The sequence below is a fragment of the Acanthaster planci genome, unplaced genomic scaffold (assembly GCF_054643075.1).
Source record: "Acanthaster planci isolate LZ-2023a unplaced genomic scaffold, COTS_SCS Contig8, whole genome shotgun sequence".
NCBI lineage: Eukaryota > Metazoa > Echinodermata > Asteroidea > Valvatida > Acanthasteridae > Acanthaster > Acanthaster planci.
In genome coordinates, this window is record NW_028257632.1 from 234161 (window position 1) to 261761 (window position 27601).

Here is a 27601-nt window from a genome sequence, read left to right on the forward strand (position 1 = left end):
TTCAAAAAAACAATTGTTTGCTTCTTTAATGTGGGAGTACCATGACCCCATTGACCCCACATCCGCCCTTGAGAATAACAGAAGCCAAAAATGAAATGCCAATAATTTTATACAAATATGTACATCGGACATGAGAATATAATTTAAACAGTTTTGAATGCCAATAAAATGTCAAGTTTGTAACAATGTTCATCCTCAGCACTACTTGCTACTGGGATGGTACTACTCAAGCAAAATGATGCCCTGGTTCTTAAAATTGTCTGTACTGTAACATCACATTTCTGGTTCAAAAGATTTTATCCTATCTGATTACATGATAAAAACAGGAATTGGTCCAACAAACGAGTCTAAAACTCCCTCAAAATTCTTGCACTGTCATTCAGTTTCTCTGGATACATATTTACAATCATTTACGATAAGATGGCCAGGTACTCTAGTGCCTTAATCGTGATACCACACTTGGTCCTTGTTATAACATCTCACTCACAGACTGCATCTTTATTGGCTAAGAACTAGTCACATGGTATTCACTATATTGTTGTGCATGGCCAAAAGAACCATACTTGTAATAACCAAAATACTCTACGAACAGCAAAAGCTTTTGTGTATTACATACAGATGAGCATGTTGTGCATCTTTCCAAGTCTGATAATAAAGAGCTAGTTTCAAACATTCTGTGCAGAGATAGTTTGGAAAATTGCTGGTGAATATTAAACAAATATTCAAACGGTATTTCATTTAATTATGTGAAGGCTAAATTAATTAGTCATTGCTAAGATCAAGCAGCACCTGTATATGAGGCGTTATAAAACAAATACTGACTTCTTTACCTCATGGGGCGTAAAACGGTGACCCATGGAGTGTTCTGTTTCTCCCAAGATGAAATAAAGCTGTCAATACTTGTACATGTATACTATTTTCCAGCATCTCTGTTCGCATGGCAGTTTGGTTGTGGACTTCGGAGGGGAAGATTGGTAAGTTGGTCAGTGGTCACGTAACTACCAGGACCAACTGGCCCATTGGGCACTACCCCATCATCGGTGATGGCGGTGCTGGGGACAACGCCCAGATTCCCAGAAAGCAACCCTGTGGCTTCTTGCTGTGTCACATTCGCCAGGTTGTCAGTTTCAAGCCTAGATTCATTCTGTAGCACTAAGGGTTCAGCTACAACATTCTCCTGTCCACGGTTGTTGTTGTTGTTGTTCGAGGGGCTTTCCTCTGCAAAGGCCACTTCAGGATCCAGTGGCGCAATGTTGCTCATTTGTGCCGCTGTTATGTAGCCACCACCACTGCTGCCGCCCACTGTTCCGTTCATGTGGATGTGGTCGCTGTGTGTAGCAGGCTGCGCAGAGGGTGGTGGGGAGAGATTCGATAGGTGTGCTTGATCGACATAGCCAGAAGGTGCAGCACTGTGCATTGCCTCACCTGCAACGTTTCGAGCCATCGGAGGAACTGACATGTTGGGTAACATTCCCTGGACGACATATCCATTCACATTGGCCGGCTCAACTCCATTCATGCTTTCCACATCAATACCGTCAGAGTCTAAACCGACCCTCACATAGTTCAGTGCCCCTTCTTCACTGTCGTCAGAGAGGGCATCTGCACTTTGAGTCCTGGCAATATTTGGGGCTCCTGGGGGCTTGTTGGTAGGTGTGGTTTCAGAGACTGGCGGTGCACAAGGTGCTGTGGCTCCAAGGGACACCAATGAGGCTCTGTCTCGTGGGGAATTTGATGAGTCCACAGTACATTGCGAAGGTTCCTGTGATGCCCTCACATGTGGCCGATCAAAGGCACTGTGGACATAAGAATCAATTCCTGCCCCATTTACATCCTCCTCTGACCTGCTCCCTTGTCCTCTTGTTGCCTCAGCCCCTCCTGTCTCCTGTCTGGCCTGACTCTGAGAGGGGCCAGCTGAGTCCTGACTACTGCTTCCCGTGCTGTCGCACAGTGCGGCAGTGGCTCTGGCCCCTCCATGCAGTCCCATCTGACTGTAGGCATCGGCAGGACTCTCAGAAGGGCTGTACATTCTGTCACTAGAAGCTGCTGCCCCAGGAACGAACCCTTGCTGGACATAGTCCAATACGGTGCCATCGTTGACACAACTGGCCCCTGCCGAGTCTCCCCGTTCCTTGCCCTTGGCACCTTTTGAAGGTGCCTTTGAGAGCTCTGCTCCCTGGGAGGAGGCTCTGTCTCTTCCAGGATCTTCCCTCACAGGTCTCGGTCCTGTACAAGGAGGTACAGATCTCGACATCTGCAAATATGAATCAATGGCATCTCCATCCCCTGGATAATCATCGTCGGGGTTTGAGCTTTCTTGCCTCCAAAGCAGTAGGGGCAGTCCATCCACTTGGGGTCTTGGGGCTGATGCTTGTGAACTTTCACCCCTGACCCTCTGACCTTCGATGTCCTCCTTTTGAACTGGGGACAGACCGTCTTTGGTCATGCAGGAGTAGGTCAGTTCATCATCATCCCGGATGTGCAGGTAGCTTCCCCCGCTCCCCACACTGACTGGGCTGCTTGGCCCAGCCCCATTATACTCCTCCCCGGACGATGGGTCCTCCTCTCGCCTGGGGCTGGGCAGGAGAGGCTCTGAAGCCAGGGGTGCATCACTGAGCATTGGGTCACCCTTGAAGCTCAGCAATGGGTGGTCGTCAAAGTTGGTGACGTCATTTTGCAAGTCAACAGTGCCCCGTGGCTTGTCACCAATGTCAAAGCCATCGGTTATGATGTCGATGTCAACCATGTCCTTCTCCTTTGGTCCAAGATCGACAAACAGCTGACAGGGGATGAGGTCATCAAACTCTTCCGGTTCCCTGACCATGATATGGTTTCTGTTTTCTGATAAGTAATCATTCTCTGCCTGTGAAGCAATAATTGGACAAATACTTTTGACATTTTCTTTTGGAAGTCTCTTTTCTTTAAAATATATACCTAAAAAGGGGACACAGCAACAGTCTGCAAGGAGCCAAAACTCACATGGGAAATTCCACCATCTGTCGCTTTCCATTGTTTGGAAAAAAATGCAATCAATGTTTTCACACAAATGAAACCCAGTTGCTTATCAAACAACTGGCACTATTGGCACTTGGCATTTCTTGGAGTGGGTGGCAACCAGCCCCTGGTATAATGTATGCAACAAATCATGAAGGTCTGAACAAAAATATGGGCACTTTACTGTTACTGAGCAGACATCGGCACACTAATGAATCTAGTATAGGTAAGATTGAGGGGCCGAAGTCGGACTTGCACAAGAGTGCTAGTGCTCAGTCGTACACACCTATCAAGCTCATCTTTAGTTTGATGACTGCTTAATTAAACTGTGTAAGACAAATGTGTGCTCACCCGAAGCAGTGATGGGGGCCTGATAGCTGGAAATTTGCGAATCGACTTCTTGATACGACAGAAGATGATCACCACAAGCACAACGGCCATGAGGAAGGCAGAACACACACCAACTACAAGTCCAACAGAAATTGGCTCAGCTAAAAAGGGAGGGAAAAAAAGACGGATCAGCCATGTGACAGCCAATGGACGAATTAGCCCCGGCCGTTCCACATCTTTTGACATCCACCGGGATGTTCCAGAAGTCTTTGCAGGATTGAGCTCAGGTAGAGCTCGGCAGCTGTAACACTGCGTGGTGACGGCATATCCTTGCATGGGCAAGTCCGATCAAGGACCAGAGTTAACCGTAACTCCACCAACTCTGATCAGGTGCATGCTATTTGAAGACAGCTGGACTAGTCTAGTCCACTATGAATGAGCAACCTACCAAGGTCGGTCACATCGCTGGCTGTAACAGCTGGTTTTAATAGCACAAGTATATGAAAAAAAAAAGATGTAAAGGCAGGAAATGTACTAGCAAGTATGTCACTGGTCTTTTGCCCATCCTACTTCCACTACTTCTCCTTAAAAGTCTAAATGATGGTTGACTGAAGTCACACGCACTTCAACTTCACTGCACACATGCTAGGTACATCACAAAAAAAACCAGTAGTTGACTACTGGTCCTTGATCGCCTCAGACCTATTCAGTAAGAAGTGGTTAGAGGCTTTTAACTGGACTCTGTCCTGTCTGCCCTTATGTGTTATGGAAAGATTATCTGTCTCCTCCCTCAAGTTTTAACTCACGCGTTACGGCGTTGATTCTACTGCACGATGACTTCTTTACAGATGTTCCCATGGAGTTGCGTGCCTGTACGTGGAAGTAGTAGTACTGGTCTTTTTGCAGGTCTGTGGACAAATATGATTTTTTTTATGAGACATGCAGCCTGTAGACTAATTCCCCTGTCACAATTAAACACCAACATCTCTGCTCTGTAAGGGTGGTGGGACACAGCAACTGAAACAACTCAGCATTGAAACCAATGAAACGATGCAACCAGCACTGAGTAATGTATTATCAGTCTGTGAGTGCCAGTGTTGTACCCGAGTACTCGTCGAGTACCAAGCTCTCTGCCAAATATTGAGCTGGCTGGGTGGGAATAAAGCTGGAGTCCATGGACATCAGATGGTACTGGTAGATGCACAAAAGTAAGATTACAAAATAAGATGATGACTTCAGAACATCACTATTTCAAAAAAATTAAGTTTTTATGACAAATGAACTTGATAAGTACTTGGCTGAGTACTGTTCAAGTATTTTTCTCTTTAAAACTTCACTTTTACAAAACCGGAGTGTCTGAAGTCTTACCCCTGTGCATGTACCAACAAAGGCTCATGTACTCCAGCATTACTCCCTAGTCCTAATCAGTTCAATAATTGGCTAAAAATACTTGATGCTCGTAAAGTACTTGACTACAACACTAATGAATGCTACTGGTCAGTGATGCATGCAAATACATGGTGTAGTCACTTGTAAAGGAGATTGAAAAAAAAGGACTCTGCGCCACTTTAACAACTGCCACATTTCCAGCTTGCTCAAACGCATGCCCACCTTCAAGTTACCAAACAAACACAATGGGTTGATGAGCGTGGCACCACCTCAGTGACAAATGACTTCTAGTTGTAGCTGATGGATTGGTTTTGCTCATGGCTGGATTACCCCATCTAATGCTTGAGGCCCATGAAAGAAATCGGGGACCTTCAAACACTCTAGGGCCAGAACAGATACCACAGTTTGCTTCTCTCTTTAAGTTTCAATATTCATGTACCGGTTGGAAGAGCTGAAAACAATCTAGTACCCATTGTGCGGCAGCCATGCATCAACATGAAACACCTGGCTGCAGCGCTTACCAGCACTGTGGAATTGGTAGTAGTGCCTAGAATGGAGTAGAACCAATGACACACAAAAGCGTGGCACCAACAGCAGACTTAATTGGGCCCCCTGGTTTCACAGCATTAAACTATGTGCTGCATGCAATGCCCACATTGTGTAATGAAGGCAGGGCTCGCAGAATCGGTAGTCCGACGTCCCAGGAGAACCAAACTATTTTGTTGGGCGACCAAATGTTCCAGGCTGCCAGCCTGGTGGGCAAGCACCTGTTTTCGGCAACACATTTTTTTGCCCGGGGTTTTGGACATTTCAGCACCGTGCACTGAAAAAAGATCGCAAAAAAAGACTGCAAAAAACAGAGCGACATCCTAACCTTGATGTTGAATGACTGTACATGTTTGGGTAGGTGCACCATGGTACGTACGGTCAAATCATTGGCATGAACCAAAGGTGTCTGCATTCAGTCTTTTTCCTTGTTCCGGATCGCTAAAACTATATTCAGTCATATTACAGCTCAATTATCATCAAATTCCAATGAAATGGGAGCAGAGGTCTACCTTGTACATGTACATTTTCAAATTTTGAGCTTTGAATTTGTCTTACAAGATCGACAAACATGACGACGACACTTTTCCTAGTTCTGGATCGGTTTAGCCAGTTCTGGATCACTTCAAAATTTTCTTTACACATAAAGCGTAGTCAAGCGTAAACCCATTTCTCTGCCAAAACCATTGTAACAACCATATTTTCTAGTAAAGAAAATCTAATTTTAAAGGGGATTTGTTTATATATTAGAATATCAGTGCATCAACATGGTAGCCTGCATAAATTTTGACTTGACTTTGGTGCCCAGCGAGCCATCGACCACAAATCCCTCCACGCCACAAAGTTGGCGAACCCATTACATCACGTACAAATCTGTTACGCACGTAGACTCCTGTGCCCGAAGGGCAACTACATTTTTAAAAATTTCGCGAGCCCTGGAAGGTTCACTTACCTGTAGTTACTGTATAAAGGTAACAGGGTAAACACCGAGTTTCCTCTTGCACTGCATCAGCAGGCAAGGGCGCGGTTAGAAGGGCTAAATTCCCACATTCAATCAGTGTCATTTATCAACCACAACTGAAAAATGCATCGTATTTCATTTCATGATGCAATACTGCCTGTAACTGCAATTCTCGGTTGCACTGTTTTTCAATGTATGAGTAACTGTTTCCAGTAACAAAAAAGCAATGCACACCGTGCAAGGGAAGATGAATCATCTGATCAGCAAAGACTCAAAAAGAAAAACAAAAACCTAACTCTGTGGCCAGGCAGTTTACTAAACAACCCCCTTTCACAGTGTAGTGCCCCACTGGAAAGACCAATAGAAAACATCCCCTTGGCATTCCTCCAAATGTGAGGATGCCTACCACTGCAGTGTGAACAGAGCCTAGAATGCTTTCTAAAGGCAAACACTGAAGCACTTTGGAATATGAGGCTTGTCTCTATCCTTTGGATCTGCCACAGGTAGGACTGTAAGCTTTAAGCAGAAGGCACATTAGCCCTAACTTCCTAGAGCAACTTACTAGCAACCTTCCTCATCCTTTGAAATTCCAACACCGAATAGTAAACTGTGCACATAAACAGCTAGACTCTGCTTTATTTGCGGTATGCCTAATCCCACGCAAATCACAGTCAGTTTACGAGTGAAGTAATCATCCTGATTCTAACAGACCCCAGTGTTGGAGTTTTGCTGGTTGGGGAAGGTAAGGGTTAAGTCTAGTATCCCACATCAGCTCACCATAGACTGTGTAGTTGGTGACATTCACGCCTACACTCAGTGTCGTCGGCTTGCCTCCATCCCTGCTGGTGTATGAGATGAGGTATCCGAGCAACTCCCCATTTAGTTTGAACTCATTTGACAGGGGCTGTGGTATCAAAATCATAGCATGTCCGCTGTTACATGTATTTCATTTGCAGGGCCAATATAAAGAAATGCGATTGACCACAAACACCCTCCCCCACTCCCAAAACACACCCAAATGGAAAACCCACCTCAATAATTAACTGTGACCCTCTCTGTGAAAAAGAGTCATGTCACTAAAGCCACTTTGGAGATAAAGGCCTTTGAAAGAATCTTGCGCAGTGTTTAAAGCAATAGGAATCTTCAACATTTTAGTATCTACTGTACGTAAGTCCATTTTTATGTAACATTGTGTACCAAACTGAGTGACACATCAAAACAAAGAGCTCAAATTCCTCATAGGACCAAGTAAAAATCAAAGAGAGCCACAGAGACTTGTGACTCATTTTTACAGAGTAGGTTACAAATACAGGCATTTTTGTACCAAAGCAAGAAAAACACAAGAAAATTTTAGCCATTCGGAAATTACATTACTTGATATAAGCTAAAAAATGAAGGCATTCATTGGCCCAAACCACAAGTACAACACGTACTGTGCCAAATGGGAAAATGTTACGCTATTGCTCCAATGGTATCAACCATTTGGTATCAAAGATTTAAATTTGCTAAGATATTATCAAAAAATAAAACACGCCACAAACACAGCCAAAACAAAAACAAAAAAGTAATTGAACAGTTTTCGATTCAGTTGGAAATGTTTCACTTCCATCCAAGGCTGGGGTATCTTCTTTTTTTGGCAAGATTTCCAATGACCCACCTTCCAAGAGAGCTGCACTTGCCTCCTGTTGCTGTTAGGATTCGGTTTGTCGACGCATCTGAAATTTTTTGGCAGATCTCGAGGGACTTTGAAGAAAACCAAGAATGTTAATTTTAAAAATATGAAAAGTACAAGCAAAAAAATCATAACAAACCCCAAAAAACCCAAGTTGGCAAAGAAGATCATGTACATGTACCTGCTACTCATACATGTGTATTTTTTTCCCCTCGCTCCTTCTTAAGTTTGTAGGAACATTCTGAAAAGCTAACACTACTGAGGATATGACACAGTATATACAAATGGTATGTCAATGAGGTCATGACTGCACATCCAAACACCCAGAGGGACTTTGATAAGAAGTTCCCATTTCCGCTCATTTGACTGACCTCTGGTCAGTGGTCACCCACAGGCCCGAGGGGGACACTGATGTACAAAAGTGACCTAATTACACCAGCCCACAAATTTCATTACATGCATGTACCTCTGTGCAAAATACAAAAAGGAACTTTTCAGGGATTACAACTGAAGGCATTCTAAAGAGTCACATATTTTCAGCAAAGTGCCCGACTGGGCACTATTACTTTAAATTACTTGCAATGTACATGTACATGTAATTGCGAGTGCCTAATTTGGACGGAAACAAATGTCATGGAATGGCCTGTACAGGTGTCCCTATGATTACATGTACATGTAGGTTAGAGTCGCTCCTCACTTCTTTTGGTGTACAGTTCCATGTACTTGCTATACGTGTTTCTCTCAAACTGTGAACATTTGAAAAAAGATAATGTAATAAAGATTCGGGTTGACTTCCACGTAGTGGGTGGCCAGCTAAGGTTCTAAAGACAATCAACTCCACTCAGTGCAGGACCCAGTCTGGTCTGACAAGTCAGCTGAAGCAAATCAACACATTTCTGCTGCAAATGGCATTAATCAGACGTGGTTCCTAAAATGTCAGACGTGGATGACAGACCATCCCCTGTCCTGGTTCCCCCTTCCACAGTATCACAAAGCACTGCGAGTGAATGGTGGTCTTACCTCCTTCAGTGGTACGCCCTTCGGCCACTTCTGAATAGTTGCTTTCAATGGTTGGACGTTGCGCCTTCACTCTGACTTTGTACAAGCCGTATGGATGACCCAAACCCACGAGAGTGTACTTCACTGTTCCTTTCTCGGTCTTGTTAATACACAGAATTGAGGTTAACAAACCATTCACAGTATGCTGTCAAGACATTTTGGGAGACGGGCATGCCAGTTGGGTTTGTACTGACGGGCAAATTTTGTTTAAATATAAAATAAGGCAATGGGCAGGTGATGGGAGATGACAACTTGTATTTCCAAGGATGGATTTGCGCCGGGGAGATGTTAATCAATCTTGGACTTTTGCCCTGCCCAACATGCATCATAACATTGTATACTCAGTGTTTGCTCCCATAGGCTTGTGAAAAAACCACAAGCGTACTTGGGTGGGACTCGAACCCACAACCTCCTGCTAGTGCAGATGTCTATGGTACACATCGAGCAGGGCAAAAGTCCAAGATTGATTAACATCTCCTTGGTGTATATCCATTCTTAGAAATAGTTGTTCTCGTTAACCGCTGCTACGTCTGAGTCGAACCAGCAAGCCGACACCGGCAAGCTCGGTGGTCGAGTAGTTAAGACATCTGCACTAGTAAGCAGGAGGTCGTGGATTCGAGTCTCACCCGGGTACACTTGTGGTTTTTTCCACAAACCTTCAGGTGCAAACATCGAGTATACAGTGTTATGATACACGTCTAGCAGGGCGAAAGTCCAAGATTCACTACAACTTGCCACGGTGGGAGTTTCCAGCTCAATTCACCACACAAATGCAATGCAATTTACCCGTACCTGCTTCTTATACCAGCTTTCATTGGCTGGGGTACCTTCCCACCTGTACTCTACGATGTAGGTAATGACCCCTGGGTCGGAGAGCTCATCTGGAGGACGCCAAGACAGGAGGAGCCTGGAGTCGGAATGGTTGGAAACGCTTAGCTGGCTTGGGGGATGCAACTTGCCTAAGAAACAACAGGAAAGATGCACGATTTTGGATCCATTGAACAACACCCAACTTCATGAAGCTGACAAGCAGAAAATACTGTTTTGTAAATTTATGGCCAAAGAAGTAAGCATAAAAAAAAAATCCCTACCCCAAAACAGCTGACAACAACCTGTTAAAAGCTACATGTAGACTAATTGGACGCCATATTGGCAGGTGCCCTGCTTTTGCCAAGGCTCCCCAAAATTAGCCATGCTTCCCATTTGTTCATTTGTTCAGGTTACGTGAAGAATTTGCACTTTATAAATGAATCAATAGGACTGTATTACTATATCATGACTCACATCACGATGAATGTGATTTGATTTCAGTCTGATGTTTTGTGTTGTGCCAAGTGGTTTGGTATCACTACAACTCAGAATATGCAAGCAGTTGCTCCTCTCAATGCTCCCATCTCAACACATGTACATGTACAAAGGGACAGAAACAAACAGCAAATTTCTTGTGGAGACCTTTTATCCTACTCTCTTGGGCCTCCACAAAGCACCAGTTCATCAGATCATACTCACACATGGAAGGACAAGGCAAACGCCACATGCTTCTTCAGCTATGCCAGCAAGGCATAAAAATGAAGGGATGCTGAATTTGTTTACCCAGTAATGCATCCAAGAAACAAACAAAACAAGTTCAAAATGAGCTGACATGGACTCTACTTACTGTCTGTAAGGGTGTTGAAGCATTTTTTTGTAGAATCTGCCACCATGTTCCACTCATTGGTTGTTCTGACGCGGTAGTCACAACGATAGCATGGCTTACACTTGCATTTACAGCTGGTGGCACCGCATACATGGCAATCAGGGGAACAGCATTCCTTCCAAACTTCTCCACTGCTGGTATAATGATATCAAAGACAATGTGATGGTGATTTGAAAAACAACATTCTATCTTTTGTTGTTTTGAGCGAGTGCCATCTAGAAACCTAGGGCATGTAAGGATGTCCCTAGGTACAATGAATGTATCGTAAGCTTTGGAATATAAGCCACGGCTTTTGCATGTATGTTGATTCTCATGCTGAAAAAGTCTCTACAGCTAATACACCAGACGCAGGCCTTGAAATAGTACCAGCCCGGCATAAAACTTCTAGCGAAAAATGCTCCGGGCTACCTAAACTTGGTTCCTTGGTTGCCCGGTGGACTGGTGAAAAATTCAGAATAAGCCTACCTGTTAAAACTTAGATCAAAATATATAATGCTTGTTGCGATAATAAATACAAGATCGCAAAAACCGAGTTGTTGTGGATGTGTTTTTACTTGAGTTTTTGAAACGTGATTCTCGCATGACAGGGCGATAAGCGACTGTGAATGCCATGAACAGAGTAGACTGGTGGGTTGTAGTGCTGGAGTAGCATAGCACATGGTACAGTGCTATACCACATGTGCACACTATTCTCGTCTACTGTTTAGGCCACTTCTGCTTCTGACTACATGTACATGCCTCTCAAAAATAGTATCGGTAGCAGGGTTCTGGCCAGGATGGTTTTAGTGCCGGCAGGACTATCTAAGCGGAGCGCCACCATCGGTTGGCACGGAGTGTAGCAGAAAATTTTTGGAATCTAAAAGCCCCCAGATGGCCGGAAACAGCACTTTCTGGGTGTTTTCAGCTGTGTATACACAGCCTAGAATTAGGGATCTCATGTCTGAAATTTACTTTAAAAAATTGAAAATTTGTAACTAGGATGAGGTGATAATTTTAGACGGGCAATTGAATTAGAAAAAAAAAGAGTAGAAATAAATATTGATTTTATTCTGTAAATCCCTTAAATATTGAATTAATTTCTATCTCTATGATGCCCATAATTTTTCATTGCTATTCAAATCATTTTTCATTTTTTTTTGTGTGTTGAAAATAAGGCGAAACATGCAAAATCTTGGCAGACTATTTTCCTTATTTTCTTTGTACAAAAGTTCGTACAGTATGCATATGGGATAACGACATTCATAAATGTGTGCAGGGGTTTTCTGAACAGTCATTTTAAAGTCTACATGAACATAATGTAGATTGGCCATTTGCTTTTCAGACACATTTGGCCATGTGTCACGTGCATACTGAGCGCGTGTATCTTGCCATACGGAACTCGTTTACGGAAAAGGCAAAATCATGCTGTTACTTTTGAATAAAAAAATTGCGGAGTTAATATTTTCACCGTGGGATAAACAACAATTAACGAATGCGATGCGATCGTTGGTTTAAAAAACGATCGCAGTGATCGTTTTATGCAACATCGAGCAGAAAATACATGCACCGAATGTTGCTAACCGTGGTCGGCGCGGCGAAAAACAGTCACAGTCGATTGTCAGTTTTGCAAGTACATGTGAAATTGTTTTTCTGCCAGATTTTTAAGTGTTTAATTTAACGAAGTGTGAATGGGGTCATTTGCTATTTTGTCTTTCTGAAAGTTAAGCCAAATTTTCTTTTCAAGTTGTGGAACTGGGTAAAATGCGGAACTGGACAAACAACGCTGTACATCATGGAGAGGGGGTTTTCCGATCTTCGCACACTGAGATGAGAGCGTTGCATATGCAAGCCTATGTGTGGCCTTCCAACCAATGGAAAGATTCGTTATGCACTATGTACACGTGCATTGCGCGTAACAAAGCCTCCTATTGGTTCACGTTAATATTTGGTCCAGATATGTTGCATATGCACGTACGTTGGTGCGCAGACGATATGCATGGCAGTGCAAAGTGAAATTTTACGGTTTCTTCACGATCTTCATATCTTCACGATCGATCCCTCGACCAAGATGCTATTTTATTTGGGTTCTTGTCGGGAATATGTGCCGGTCGGAAAAGTTGATTTGGCAGATTGTGGCGGTCGGCAATTCTGCGTGCCGGTCGGGCCCGACCGGCGCCGACCGGCAGCGGCAGATCCCTGCGGTAGGTCAGAATATTGTTTGGTCAATTTTTTGTGCTGATGTAATAGCCTGAATGGGGATGAAAGCTTTCAAAAATTGTCTCAAACAATTATAAAACATGTCTTGATATAAGTAAAATTTCTGCAGTTGACAGATCACAAGAATTATGGACAATCACACACAGTTAGTCAGGTAATCACGATGGCAAACTAGCCAGCAATGTCGGTGTATCGCGTGGTAAGCATACATGATGCATCCAGACAGGCGATAAACCATGTGGCAGGAACTCATAAACACAGAAAAGAAATACATAACCAAGAAACCAAGTTCTGTGAATTAACTTGAAGAAATCCTCTTGCAACATCGATGTTTTTTCGACCTGCAGCTGTATGGCTACATGCGACACTGATGTAGTTTTGATCGACTCCTGACTGGGACGTAAAGACTGGTTAGCACATTTCGATCTCGTGTTCTTTTGCATGGCCACAGCGTGGTAGGAACCAGCACAGCTTTACTTTCATGCATTGAGCTTTGCACACAAAATTTCACTACTGCGACAGCAAAACATGAGTGGAACTCGTGAAAATGACAGAAGTTTCTTTTCAAAAATTGCAAATGAAGTAGGAAAATATATAAAAACAAGCGTTTTAACATGAGAGAGGGTTGTTGAAAGATATTTTGTAAAGACAGAAAAGACATCAGCATTAATTTCTATTTTGTTTAATTTTGTAAATTGGTTTTCTAACTTGCTGATAAAAATGTTAGGGTCGTGCAAAAAAGTAAGGGTCGGTGGGTAAACGGAAACCAGAAGTATTTTGGGGGGGCCCTTATCAATTTTTCCGACAACAGCTAGCTTTACTGGGCATTGCAGGAGTCCTTGAAAGCATTTGGTACAAAGTAAACACAAAGCCAAACAGCACCCTCTTCTGATTGAAAAAAGTTTTCTCTCGTTCACCGCGCATGTTCGAAGGTCGGAAAGTAAGCAAAAAGTAGTAGCATTTTTTGCCAAATGTTAGCAACCCAAACGATAGGAAAAATGGAGCAAAGAGATGATTTTGATCCTGGCTCCGTGACCAGTGACTCCAGTGACTTTTACTGACATACATGCCTCTTTATTTATTTATTTATACCATGAGCCTTTTATTTTCCGAAATGACAAATTCTGCATTGGTAAGCTGATAACATAAACATTTTTTTTATAAACAAGCTAGTAAAACTCTAAAACGGGCTAGTAAAATATCCATTGAACTAGCCCAGTGGACTAGCAAGGAAAAAAAGTTTGAGCAAGGCCTGCAGACGGCACGGCAAACTTTGAAGGATAAAATCAGTCACAAAAACCGTGGCCGGGCAATGCGTACCACGTGCTGGTGGTACTCAAGTTTTCATTGATTGCCATTTACATCTACTAACTTGAATCTTGGAAAATAAACAAAAATTTGAGTTGTCCGGATTTTGAGTTATTAACAAAATTCCCCGAGTCACGGAGTCATGAAACACATACATGAAATGTGTACGTTATCCTAAACTTGACATGCTCTACTGTGGCAACATTTTTGGTGATTATTTCCCCACTTTTTATTCATTCTCATGGTGTACTTTTTTGGCAGACAAATAATAATTTTACAAAGATTTTTTTTATTGTTGTTGTCTAAAGAATTCTTTCTACCATTAAAAGAAAACCAATCGCTTCAGTGGTGTGCCTTTGTGTGGCACATCTTCCGTCTTTTCGCCGATCGTGTTCAGCTTGACATGCCACAGAATTTTGGGGTTTTTCACTTGGGCTTTCTGCTGACAACACTTCCTGTGGTCACGTGGTTCTTGGAAAGTGTCAGTGATTGGACTGTCCACAAAAGGGTCTGCGGCAGCATTCAGGCCAGCCTGAAAACTGGGTTTGTCGTGGTCGCAGTGGTGTGTGCAGTGCATGTGCCGCATGCAACATGCATGCATGAAACACGAGCAGTTCCAATGTGATGACTCAAACCAAGGTTTCGTGGCAGATTTTTCATTTTTGAAGCAATTTGGCAGTGTTTTTTGATTGGCGTCACAAAAACTTTGAGATAACCAGATGTCATGTTGTGGACAGTTACAGAGGTTTTTTCCTTTACAAAGAAGCCTATTCTTTTGGCAAGAAATATTCGGTCTACAAGATGAAAACAATCTTTAGATTTACTTGACTTGGAGTTGACAAGATTTTATTGTTCATGCATTTCCCTGACCGCATAATTTTTACTGGCCGCTTGGGGAAAAACAGGCAAGAGCTGACGCACGGCCCACGCACACAGGAAAATCATCCAGCCCACAATAAATATTAAATTTGACAATATAAAATGACTTTTTGGGGGCGACATTCGTTCATACTTTTCTTACATTTATTAGGACTGTACATAACCACTGACGCACTGTACTGTTGCTTCATGGCTGGATCATCAGCACTGTGGCGTGACTTACATGTATACGCATACATGTAAGCTTGTACATGTATGATGATTTTAAACCTTAATTTGCCAATTTTGCATACTGTGTCTTATACATTTGTACACTGGGTGGTTCATTTTCCAAAAATTATGCTAGGTGTCAACAACACATTAACAACAATAACTGAGATAAATTGAAGACCAATATGAGGTATATATTTAGTTCTAAAAGAACAAAAAAGGAACCAAAATATACAAAGTACCATGGGAGTCCTTTCTGACTGTTTTATTGACAAGAACTAGTAGTGTGTTGTTCTTCTTGTGTTCCGCAATGTGTGGAACACAACATGAATTAACCCTTTAATATCTCCTCTAAGACCTTTAAAAATTCACCAGAAGATTTGGGAGGATTTCACAAAACTTTGAGAACTAGACACATGTACATGTATGTATGTACAGTGCAGATCCAGCCACTATTAATCTGCATGAGCCTTGATGACCAGTGAAAGTTACATGTACATTGTACATACAGGTACATGTAAAAAACAAATCTTGGCTTGAAGCAGTGTGGCCGATTTCGGATAATTCAGGAGGTCTTCTGCAAAAAGACCGGTGAATACATGTGCATGCACCTGTGTAAACTCTGGACCACAGGCTGGCTATGCTGCCCTGCTGTTTTATTTGGAACTGGCAGATCACCAAGGTTTGATTTCCTGTGGCAAGTTCTTCCCCACAACTCCCTGTTCAGAGTCGCCATGAACCATAATTCCACAAAAGCATCCGGAAAGAAGATGTCCCACTCTGTCCAAGTGTCAAAGCCTCTACCCTGGCCTGCCCTTAAATCCTGTGTTGAATAGTTATCCTTATTCATTTTCTGTACCGGTACTTTAACATATTTAATAACACTGAGGCACACTGTGCTAGGAAGTTATTTGAGCCATCAAAACTATCCAAAATTAAAAGGATACTTGTAAGGTACTCGTACACGCAATGCCGTTACCGGTATTTTTAAATACATGTACATGTACATGTGCAAGCCTTGAAACACACATGTGAGTCCCAATACAACTCATTTTCACATGTGTTGCTATTTTAAAGGGCTACTCTGATGGCTTGTTGGTTTTCATGCGAATCCGATTTTTAACACACGTAAGCAAAACTGTGGTGTCATTTTAGGCAGCACATCTCATTGTTACCGGGTACATGTACACTGATCTTGAAATCACAATATACTCAGGTCTGTGCTTACATGTATGTGACTCACTTTAATGCTGAAACTTCTGTTTCACATACATGTACCACGGAGCTATTAGCTCTGGACATATAATAACAAACTCAATGAAAATCTCCATGCGCATCTTTGAGTCTACTTAGCTCGAGTACAGGTACATGCAAATGTATGTGGGAAATATACAGCAAGGACATTTTTCAATTCAGCTGTGTTGGTTTTCATTTTGTTAATGTTGCATGTCACATTTTGCGTATCGCAATATGTATTGTGTCACAACCCATATATCGTGATACATATATGTACATGTACATGTATCGTGTTGTAAACAAGTTTTTTGTATTTAGATGAACCCTTCTGCTTCAACAGGTCAAAAAATTTGCAAAGTTACCTATTTGTTTCTCTGTACATGAGGATGTCGGTGGAAGTCACGCTGTCATTCTGGCCTCCTCTCATCCACGTACACGTAACCTGACTGAAATCGTAGCTGAAGCAGTGCAAACCTGATGCGGGGTCCGGTGGAATTGGATCTACAAGACACAAGTTGTACATTGTACAATTCCAGTGACAGCACTGAAGAAATGTGGTAGCCTGGGCACAGGAATGACCAGTCTTCTGTTCATGTGTTGCAATTCTTTATAAATCCAAGGTGTCATATGCCTGTGCAGTGAATTGGTTTTGACTGGGTTTGGCATGAAGTCACTGTTATTCAAAGTTCTCGCACGGGACAAACGCAACGAGGAAAAAACAAAAGTACATATACATGTACTATTCCTGAGCTTCTTGTTTCCTGACCTACCCTACTTTGACAGTGCAAAGTTAAAAGTTGTTTGGGGGGAAAAATTGGGGGGAAGATCCGAACTGGAAACAAAGGGAGAAAAAAACACAAATGCATGTCCATTGCACACAAAGTATGAAGTGGTACAAAAGAGTTCAATGGGCACATTCTGCACACAAAGTGCATGAGGTGCCATTTACTATTGTAAAGAGTGCCACCTGACCTCTCTTGCTACCGTTTTCAACCTGTGAACAATAATATGTACATGTACATGTCGAGCTGCAAATTGAATCAGTATTTTCAAAAAGGAAAAAACCAAAATTAATTTCTTCCTACATGTACATGTACAATGTAATTGATATCCACATACATGTACGGTACGTGTGCCCTGTTCTCAGATGTCATTACCAGTAAGCAGAATGACATAAACAAATGCAAAGGTGAGTCAACCACAGAGACCCCGTACCGTATTTCTTTTTCCCTGAATTCTCTCTATGTAACACCAGATTTGTCATATCACTTTCAGATAAAGTTAAAAGATAAAGCCATATTAATTAAAGTTTCAAATGAAGAGTCTGAACATACTCTTAGCAGCAAAGGTTGGGGATAAAAAATCTGAACAAGCCAAACCATGCAGAACAAAACTACATGTACATCAACAAAAGCTGCTTCAAATTTTCGACAGAGGTCTTAAATTTTAGCAGGCCTACTACTCAGGACCTCAAATCTAAAGATTCACAGATCCTTTTGGCAAACTTGCTCTACTGAAGGGGGCTGGGGAATGAGTTAGTCAAGTCAGAGTGATTTTTGTTTTGCATACACTGTATAGTATTTGTCTGAATTCGGGTCTCAATCCATGGATTTGGAAGAAAATACAAAACACAGCATCAATGATTTCTTTGCTTGGAATGAGAATTTCCTTTTCTGATAGTCGTGAAGTCTGTCTCAACTACTGCAACAAAACTGCATGCCGTAAAGGATTACATGTATAGTCTAGATTTTGACTGAAGAGCCTTTAGCAGAAAAAAGAAAGAAACGGCTTCATTTCAATTTTGTTGTGTCACATTGCATTCAGAAGGATCAGATTTCCATTAAAAAATCACTGGCTAAAAATTATATACATCATATACCGGTATTTGGTAGTTACATGTATGTCAGATCACTTGCGTCTTTCCTGTACTCACCAACTCTGCTGGTGGTGTTCTCAGACCATCCTTCAGCAACCAGCATACCGGTACCAGCAGCTGAATGCGGCCGGGGCATCAGTGGAACAGTCAGGCAGCACCAAATGAGCAACAGAGTTCTCCTCCACTGGGAAGTCTTGTATGCCACCATGTTGACTGAACACATCATGACAATGAGCAATGGAAACAAGACTGAAATTCACAATGTGTTACAAAAAAATTACCTCTAAAAATTACAAAGCGAAAGGACTGCTAGACATTACTCCCATCCCCGCAAAGAAAATTGTACAAGTACCGGTACATACATGTACATGTACATGTAAGTGGACTACATAGAAAATGTACAGTGAAACAAATTAACAGGGAGCTGATATGAGGAGCTGGTGAAAATACATGTACATGTATATATGTGTAATATAAACAGCTGTTTGGGTAATCCTACACAATATTTCTCATGTGATATGGCCTGAAAAGTTTAGATAACTTCCCCCTTAATTTCTCACATTTCCCCCAACATGTACGTGTACATGGAGGCCCCTTTCATTTTTACACTTAATTTACACGTATTTCAGACGCTCTGTTTATTTTGGACAAGAAACGTAGTACATGTACATACATGTCTTCTCTGGAAGTGGAGAGGAAGAAATTCCTTGAAAAATCTGAGGGAAGCATTTCTCTTTGAAAAGAACAACACAAACAGATTCTAGCCCACAAATTTGCATAAAAATGTGTGGAGAAACTGGCTTAGGGATGAACGCATCACGTACACTGCAACAGGGCAAAAGGCATCCACAGGTACATGTACCGGTATAAATGTATCTACAAATACATGTAGCACATACATGTACGCAGAACCACCTGGATGTACTTGTACATGTGTACAAACACATGTAGTTTTGAAAATGGGTTCTGCCATGCGTATGTATCCATAGATCTAAACATGGCTTAGTTACAAGTATTTTCTCCTTTTTTCTGTTCCTGATATTTCATGGACATATAAAAAGACTGGAAATCGATAACAATTTTTTTTCAATCTGATACCGTACGTGAAAAGCAAAGACAGAAGTCTTTTCCTTTCTCCCCAATTCTTTCAAACAGCAAACAGAAATTTTACTTCAACCCTGAGCTGAGGTCCAACGAAGATGCTATTCTTTATCACGCACCACACTGCAGACATTGCCAATGTCATTGGGCATCTTGTGGGCGAAGTGGTAAATGGGCGAAGGGACTATATCTGACTATGTACCACCCAATGAAATAATTAATGTCTGTTGATAATAATGATCTCCGACACACATTTTCTCAGTCATAGGAGCCAAGTTGGCTCGGGACCGAGTTGGGTACGGACGGAGTTGACCGGTACCCAACAACACACACCCACCTGACATGCCTGAGGATGAGTCGACTTGTTTTGCGGCCTATGACGGACGATTTGTCTCTTCATATGATGCAAAGACGGTTAAGTTGTCTCATCAGTTGAGTTGTCCCAAGTCGAGTCGGCAATCACACTTCAGTGATTAAAAGCAATGCCACAGAAGGCAGTGGCTATAGCATAGGCCTACATGATATAGGCTGGCCTAACGGCCAGACGTTAGGCTAAAAAAATTGCCACTAAACTTAAAACATAAACAAAAGCATGGCTTTTTACTACACGCCCTTTACGCTCGGTTTTATCATGAATGGTTTACACAAACAATACCATGAAACATGGAGGGAAAAGTGTGAAATTTCTTACTCTAGGAACTGGCCTTTATCCTACGTGTGATACTAACGCTTTCTCGCAATCTTTCCGCTGTAAATACATATGTACATTGTACATGCATGTCATATATTGTGCATGCTGTGCAGATTGTGACACAAACACGCTGGCCTACTGTACTTGCGTGTGCGTCACGCTTTCCAGGAACCTGATCATCCAACATGCGTATACACACTACGGTGTACTATCAAGGCCACGTTACGCAGCGCGGTGGATAGCCTGAGAGTTGACTTCTGATAGCGCGCTTCGGAACTCTTGGATAGGAACGTGCACAAATTTTAGAAATGTGCAATTTGTTTTCATGAGTTATTAACACATCAAATTAACTGAAAATTATCTGACCCAAAAGAGAAATATCCTGCCAAACATTTACCCATTAGTCACTTCCGAAAACCTAAAATACACGAAGAACTGCGTGCAGCATACCTGCAGAGCGGCACCCAACCAAAAGCGAATTAAAAGAATTTGAAAAGTGTGCGTGGTATGCCTGCAGGTGGAGCTCAGGTATTAACTGTTACAGTGTGCACCCTGGCTGATGAGGCCGCGCCAGGCGGTTGGTGGCGAGGACTTCCTAGGATTCAACGCTGATGTTAAACGTACGTCTTTGATGGCGACTTTCGGACTGTCCTTGAAACTTCTGTCCTCCAGCTGAGCGGTTTCCTTTTCACAGCTTCCCGTAGACGAGCTGTTTCGGGATGCTGGTATCAGGCGCATGCATGGCCAGCCCAGCAGATCTGTGCCGTGCAGATTATACTAGGGATTCCAGCCTGTTTTAAGACCTCCGTGTCGGGAATCTTGTCCTGCCAGCGGTGGAGGAGGTTGCCGAGGCAGCGAAGATGGAACAACTTTAACTGTCGTTCATGCCGTCGGTAGAGGGTACGGGTTTCGCAGCCGTACAGGAGAGTGGTGAGCACAACTGTATGGTAGACTTTAATCTTCGTGGAAAGTGTGATTCCTCTCCTCTCCCGGAGTTTCTGAGTCTCCCAAAGGCGCTGCTTGCTTTGGAGATGCGATTATACTGACCTCGGCATCGACGCTGGTGGAGCAAGAAAGAATCATGCTGCCCAGGTTGAAGAAGTTGTCAGCGGCCTGGAGTTTCCGTCCCTTCACTGTGATGTACAGTTCGTGTTGCTGGTTGCCAGGGGCAGGCTAAAACATCACTTCAGTTTTCTTTGTACTGATTGTAGGACCAAAACTGTCGCAGAAAGATCTTAGAAGCTGTCCATCTCCAATTGCAACTCGTGCGCACTGGAGGCGTTAAGGGTGTAGGACGTCGTCAGCGAATACAAGCTTCTCTGATCACAGTCTCCTTTACCCTCGTGACGGCCTGCAGGCTCTTGAGGTTGAACAGCTTGTCATCGAACATGTACTTGATGTGGACGCTAGGGTTGCTGTCCCTGAAGGCGTCCGTCAGCATTGCCGAGCACATCATGCTGAACAGTGTAGGGGTACGAACACAGCCCTGCTTGATTCCGTTTGTCACAGGCAAAGCGTTAGATGCCTCACCGTTGTCCAGCACACAGGCCATCATGCCGTCGTGAAATTGGCGAACAATTGTGAGGGCATCCGAACTTCCCCATGATTTCCAGAGCCCCTCTCTACTGACCCTGTCGAAGGCTTTGGTCAGGTCAACAAAGGTGATGTACAGGTCTTGTTGCTTCTCCATGCTCTCTCCTGGAGTTGGCGGGCGGCGAACACCTTGTCCGTGGTCCTACGGCCTAAGCGGAAGTCACACTGGCTCTCGGGGATAATTGCTCCAGGTGCTCCAGGAGACTGTTGAGCAGTACGCGGGCAAGGATCTGGCCGGCGATAGACAGGAGAGAGATCCCGTGGTAGTTGTCATAGAATTGGCGATTCCATTTACGCTTGTCTATGTAAACAATGGAAGCATCTCTGAAATCCTGGGGAAGTTGTTCCTGTTGCAACATCGACTGGCAGAGGTCACTGTGGTGGGCGAGGAGAGCTAGGCCACCTGAGTTGAATACTTCGGTGGGGATGGCGTCAGGGTTGGGGCGCTTTCCCGGAAGACATTATGCTTGAAGGCTTTACTCTTCCACTAAGGGGGGGATGTCACGGTCTGGGCTAACTGGCACCTGGGGGAGGCGTGCGATGGCTTTGTCGTTTATGGACGCCGGCCGATTCAGCACGTTGTCGAAATGTTCTCCCCACCTCTCGATGATCTGGTTTTTGTCAGTAAGCAGAGTTTTCTCATCTGCACTAAGCAGGGGGTAATAAGCCGAATGACGGTAGTCCATATTGACTTCAGGGCATCGTGGAACCTCTTGGTGTTGTGTAAGTCAGCAAAGCCTTGGATCTCATCGGCCTTGCTCCTGGAAGATCGGTTGGGACCGTTTTGTGCCTGCTGCAGGCAGACTACGTTGCTGTTCAAGCAGGGTCACTCTGGTGGGCAGGGACTGACATTTTTCTTCCACCAGCGTCTGGGCTTGGACATCATTTTCGCAGAACCAGTCCTGGTAGTTCTGGTTGCTAGGCCAAGGACCTGGAGGGCGGCTGAGTGAACTGTAGTTTCGAAGGATTCCCACTCTTTTTCGATGTCAGAACTGGGCTGGGAGTCAGAGCTAGTGTAATGTCAAGAAGTGCCGCGAGCTCTTCTGCATTTCAGTTTTGGGAAGTCAAATTTCTTGGCAACTCTCTGCCCCTATGGCCTTTTCTTGGGCTGTATGTGGAGGTTCATTTTAGAAAGATGATGGGATGATAACCCGTCCAACAGTCTAAACGACACACCGCCTTGGTAACCCGCACGTCTGGCCTGTCCTTTGCCCTAGCGATGATGTAGTCAATGAGATGCCAATGCCTAGAACGGGTGCATCTATGACCTCTTGTTGAGGCTATAAGGCGGAACATAGTGTTGGTGGCAGATTGTGATTGTGTTGTGTTTGGCACAGATCCTAAGCAGGAGGAAGCCGTTGCTGTTGCATTTCCCTCCGTTTTTACGATGACTCTGTCCCAGGACTGGTGGTCTGTACCAATACGGGCATCGAGGTCACCAAGGACGATGAGCTAGTCTGACTGTGGTACAGTAGAAGTAAGAGTCTCTAGTCCTGCGTAGAACTTGTCCTTGGTTTCTTCAGGATTAGTCATCGCGGAGTAGGAGCGTATGGGCACTGATAAATGTGGCGCTACTCCCCTGCCCAGGGGGAGTTGCATTTTATTGAGGGGGTCACTGAGACCTTCTGGAATGCTGGCTAGTTTCTTCAGATGTTGGGTTTTGATGGCAAAGCCACGCGGGCCTCACGTAAGTCGCTCTTCACAACCTCATTCAGTCCAGCTGGCCTTTGTCTGGAAAGCAGGGTTTACTTAGACATGCGATGTCGACTTTGTAAAGGGCTAGTCTCTGGCCACAAGAGAAGTCTTTTCTCTGGTCTTTCTGCCTTGGTTTAGATATTCCAAGATGCTAGAAGGAGTACCAACAATTTCTTTCCTTTCTGATTTCGACCACATGAAAGGGATCCCGCCAGACGCAGTATGCTGGCCAGGTTGTAGTGAGGCAGGCTATTTTAGAGCACCTTTACCAGCCCCGTCCTCAAGCTGGAAGGCAAGCAGAGTGATCCTAAATAGGGCTTCCTGGTCACTCAGGGGGGCTGCCGAACTCCACTTCTGCTTCGGGGTCCAGTAGAGAGCGACCTGATATCCTGAGCCGCCGTGTGCAGGTTTGCGACTACAGCTCCCAGTGTGTATCCGCACCTACTGCTTCGCCGCTCGCCCATCGCCATAGGGCGTGGAAGGGGTGGGTGGGTTGATGTCGTGACTTGCGCGTGAGTTGGATTTACGCAAAGTCGGTCTCACTCTCTCGTCCTGTCGCGTCCGGGTTCAGTGGCAAGACAGGGTCAAGACAGCTGGGAACGTGCACGGCAGGATGCCGGGGCTGCCGGAAAGTGACAAGTATGCCAGCAAACCGCCTCAGGGGCTCACTCCGGATTATCTGTAGAGGTTAACTCCTTTAGCCTTTGATTCTCCCGACCCATCCACAAGGCAGTGGAACTATTCGCCTAGCTGGAGATCTGATTCGTGGACACCAGGCGCGTGTCCCGCACGCCGGTGTGCCTGAATGCTGCACGTTAATAAAATTCGTTTTACCCATCTTCAGGTGACTTTTCCTAAATATAACTGGAGGAAGACAGAGGTGAAATTTCAATATTCAAAAAATTATCGTACGCGATAGGACGAACAACGTAAAATTCCCACAGGCCGACCGTGGAAAGGTTCCGGAAACTCGCTGCTTGACCTTTTACTTTCAGGCTCTACCCGCTTCGTAAGTGACTTCGTCACAAAGGTGGGCGCGCCACGATCTGCAGGCTCCTGTTGGGCGATCGCTGAAGTTGCGTGCTAACTTCCGGTTCCATGGTTCCACGTATAAACGGCAGTCAGCGTACAGTACTATCATTGTATTTAACTCTATATGTGCGGTGCATATGCAGTGGGCGTCGTTTTAACTGAAGTGACGAAACACTTTCGAACTGGACAGTGCTTAATAGCGGGAGTCAGCTTCTGTAAGCTCAACACCATGGGCTGCTTGCACGTTCCTTCACTAGCCCCTGGTCGTATAGAACACAAAAATAACGCTGACTGGCTATTTAGGATGAATATACATAACGTAAAGTGAATCGCACACACGTATTTCTCTTTTAAGCTACACTCTCGTGCCCTCCTACCCTCGTGCATGCCACACATAGATAAATCTGCATTACGCGCAAACAAATTTTATCACAGTTCTAATTTAAATCTCCCAAATATGGGATATTTAAATTTCACAACACCAGGGGTTAGATCGCGCAAGGCATGGTGGGAACCAACATGGCGCGGCAAGATTGTACCCATGGGAACGAGGTTCATTGTTGTTTAGCAGCGGAAAATCTGTAAGCAAATGCCCATGCAGTACATTTTCAATGGGTCGCCCCCGCGCTTTTTGCCCCATAAACAATATGACCATTTATTTGCATGCACGCATAATTATAATTGAAGTTAAAATCTCATCCAACTAATACGCAGTGCCCTCATTATAAAAGACCAGAATTTTATTCCTTAGTCGTCGAGCATTTTATCAGAAACGCTTGAAGAGGAAGGCAAAAACTAGTTTTTGGTCCTCAAAATATTGGAAACCAAGCTGGAAATGATATATATTACTGCGGGAACGACACTTTACAAGTCTGCTAACCATATATCACCGCGCTGCTCAACAACGCTCACCGCACTGCGTAATATGGCCTTAATAGTACACCATATCCGCTTTCACGTTCTCAAAATTGTTATATAGTACCAAGACTTCAAGTGTGGCATTTGGCGTATGGTATTACTGGTACCAACCTCAGATAAAATCTGAACCCGTGTTCAAAGCTGATTTGGGCAGTTTTCCAATACTCAACTTCAGCTCCGTCTCAGGCTTCAACTTTTTTTGTACTACCTGACTTTGAAGCTGTACGCGCACTAATTAGTCTAATAGTGCCATAAAACATCATATAAGAAGCAAGAGAGCAAAAAACTAACGTAATCCATTTTGATTTAAACACTTCAGGCCCACAATCGGGGATTGGTTTTGGGGACGAAGCCTGAGACGGAGACAAAGTTGAGTATTGGAAAAAAGCCTTGGCTACGTCACGTCTATTGTCAGCAAAGGTTTCATACATCGGAGAAGAGGACACCGAAAGTTGCTGAAAAAAACATGTCTCAGAAAAAAATCATTTCAGCATTGCAAGATGTCTCAGAAAAAAATCATTGCAGCATTGGCAACATGTAAAGTGTTGCTGCAATAATTTTTGAGCTTTTTCGCTTTTTTGTTACAAGGAAGACAATTCTTACATTTCTTTCTATGAGAGGAAAGGGAAAGGTTAAGCTTTATCAAAGGACACACCGCTTGAAATGCACAAACGGGTTAAAAACTTTTTTGCGGACATGAATCGACTCTATTTAATCAGCTTCTATTTTGTCGACATATCAAGGAATCGAAATGACCCTACTGTATAATATTGGGGCAGTTGTGAACAGAATTGAACAGTGTGTAGAATCGAATCAAAGTAGGTATTCATCCGTGAATGTCGTGTACCCAGTGTACATGTACATACATGTACAGTACGTGTATTACGAAGAGCACAGTCGACTATCTACGTAGTACGTGTACCTTCTGCTTGCAGATATTATTCATGCAGCTGGTATGGTATGGTACTTCACGGTAATAATGATGTCATAGTACGTGGACTGGACCGTGAGGCGGACCGTGACCGTGCCAGCACTCAGCAGCTATTTGATGAATATGAATGATTACATGTAGCCTACATGTACATGCCATAGTACCGTATTTGTATGTACTCAGTCGATGTGGGGGAAAGATTCCGGTAAAACATGAACAAATTGAGCAGGTGAGATTAGGCCTAGCAGTACTAGTACTTTTAGTAGTACTGACATAACTGAGTGGGGCCTGGCGTACGTCTCCAACTCCAAGTTCAACTGACGAAAGTACGAGCGTAGGCCTGTTACGCCCCAACTATAGCATAAGTCCCAACTATAGTTGGGACAGTCCCAAATGTAGTGCTGCAGTTGGGCTGGCCCAACTATTGTTGACCAATGTCTGGGGGAAATGTCTCAACATTATCTAAGTCAATGTGTCTCACACTTGACACAATTCATCAAAAATGTGGCACTTAGCCCTATGACCAATGACATGACATTTCATGTCATTTGTAAACAATATGACTTTTGGCATATGCTGGGCACATCATGCACACAGGGACCCTCTCTGCTGTAGTTGGGCCGGCCCAACTGTAACACTCTAGTTGGGACGGGCCCAACTATAGTTGGGACTGATGCAATAGTTGGGGGCGTAACAGGCCTACACTTGACTGGAAATGACTAGATACTAACCCGTGAAACCTGGTCTGCTATTTTTCTCAAGACTCTTAGAGGGTTCATGCTTGGACTCTGTTTCTGCATCAATTGAAAAAGGAAATCCCAAACACAATGATAAAATTAGAAAATGAATAGCATAAATGGGTCGGATTCGAACCAGGGTCTATAGATCTGAGCTAGTATTAAGTCGCTTCCCACTTGACTTGAGTTGAGCCTAGCGCTAGGCCTATGTACTACTATAGTATTAGGCCTACTAGCTATAACGCTAGGCCTATGTCATGGGATCAGGTGAACTTGGGTCCGAGTTGACTGGAAACCGATGTCGTAATCCTACCTACCGTGCCTACCCTACATGCCTACTACCCTAACTAAGTGCTGCTGAAAGTTGATTTCACGGTTCTCGTCACTGCCCGAATGGAATTTTCAGCCTGCATCAAAAAGTTCATCTTTTTCCTGATGTGCCTAAAGCCACATCTGATTTAACAGTTCTCCTCACGTCAGCACCCACGTGCAAATTTGGCCCACATCAAAAAAGTTCACCCTTCATTTTTTTAAAAAACAGCGTCAAGATC

The 27601-nt window shown here is 43.7% G+C and overlaps 2 protein-coding genes across 6 annotated transcripts in view; both read right to left on the reverse strand.

Annotated features, from left to right (window-relative positions):
• Positions 1–27601, reverse strand: part of LOC147795541 (uncharacterized) — a 36772-nt gene continuing 9171 nt past the window's right edge. Inside the window, exons 1-12 of one of the 5 annotated variants that reach the window (XM_087131674.1) lie at positions 20145–20278; positions 19791–19917; positions 18410–18565; positions 16839–16977; positions 10609–10781; positions 9744–9910; positions 8913–9051; positions 7878–7963; positions 6998–7124; positions 4131–4232; positions 3346–3485; positions 1–2863 (exon numbers count right to left, since the gene is read on the reverse strand). In XM_087131674.1, the coding sequence (XP_086987800.1) occupies positions 914–2863; positions 3346–3485; positions 4131–4232; positions 6998–7124; positions 7878–7963; positions 8913–9051; positions 9744–9910; positions 10609–10781; positions 16839–16977; positions 18410–18565; positions 19791–19797 (3186 nt within the window). In that variant the 5' untranslated portion in view covers positions 19798–19917; positions 20145–20278 and the 3' untranslated portion in view covers positions 1–913. Of the gene's footprint in view, positions 2864–3345; positions 3486–4130; positions 4233–6997; positions 7125–7877; positions 7964–8912; positions 9052–9743; positions 9911–10608; positions 10782–16838; positions 16978–18409; positions 18566–19790; positions 20006–20144; positions 20283–27601 lie in introns of those variants that run through there. The other 4 variants (XM_087131676.1, XM_087131675.1, XM_087131673.1 and 1 more) reach the window with 4 other exon arrangements.
• Positions 21099–21834, reverse strand: LOC147795542 (uncharacterized). The gene is made up of 2 exons (XM_087131672.1): positions 21484–21834; positions 21099–21299 (listed from the first exon to the last, which is right to left on the reverse strand). The coding sequence occupies exons 1-2, from the start codon at positions 21832–21834 to the stop codon at positions 21099–21101; spliced, it is 552 nt and encodes a 183-aa protein (XP_086987798.1).

What these genes read in the sequence shown, in the direction of transcription:
- LOC147795542 (XM_087131672.1), bottom strand. Translation starts at nt 21,834, where the DNA reads ATGGAGAAGCAACAAGACCTGTACATCACCTTTGTTGACCTGACCAAA. An exon ending in GCCTGCAGGCCGTCACGAGG is followed by an intron (nt 21,300 to 21,483) that starts GTAAAGGAGACT and finishes CCTGGCAACCAG; the next exon opens with CAACACGAACTGTACATCAC.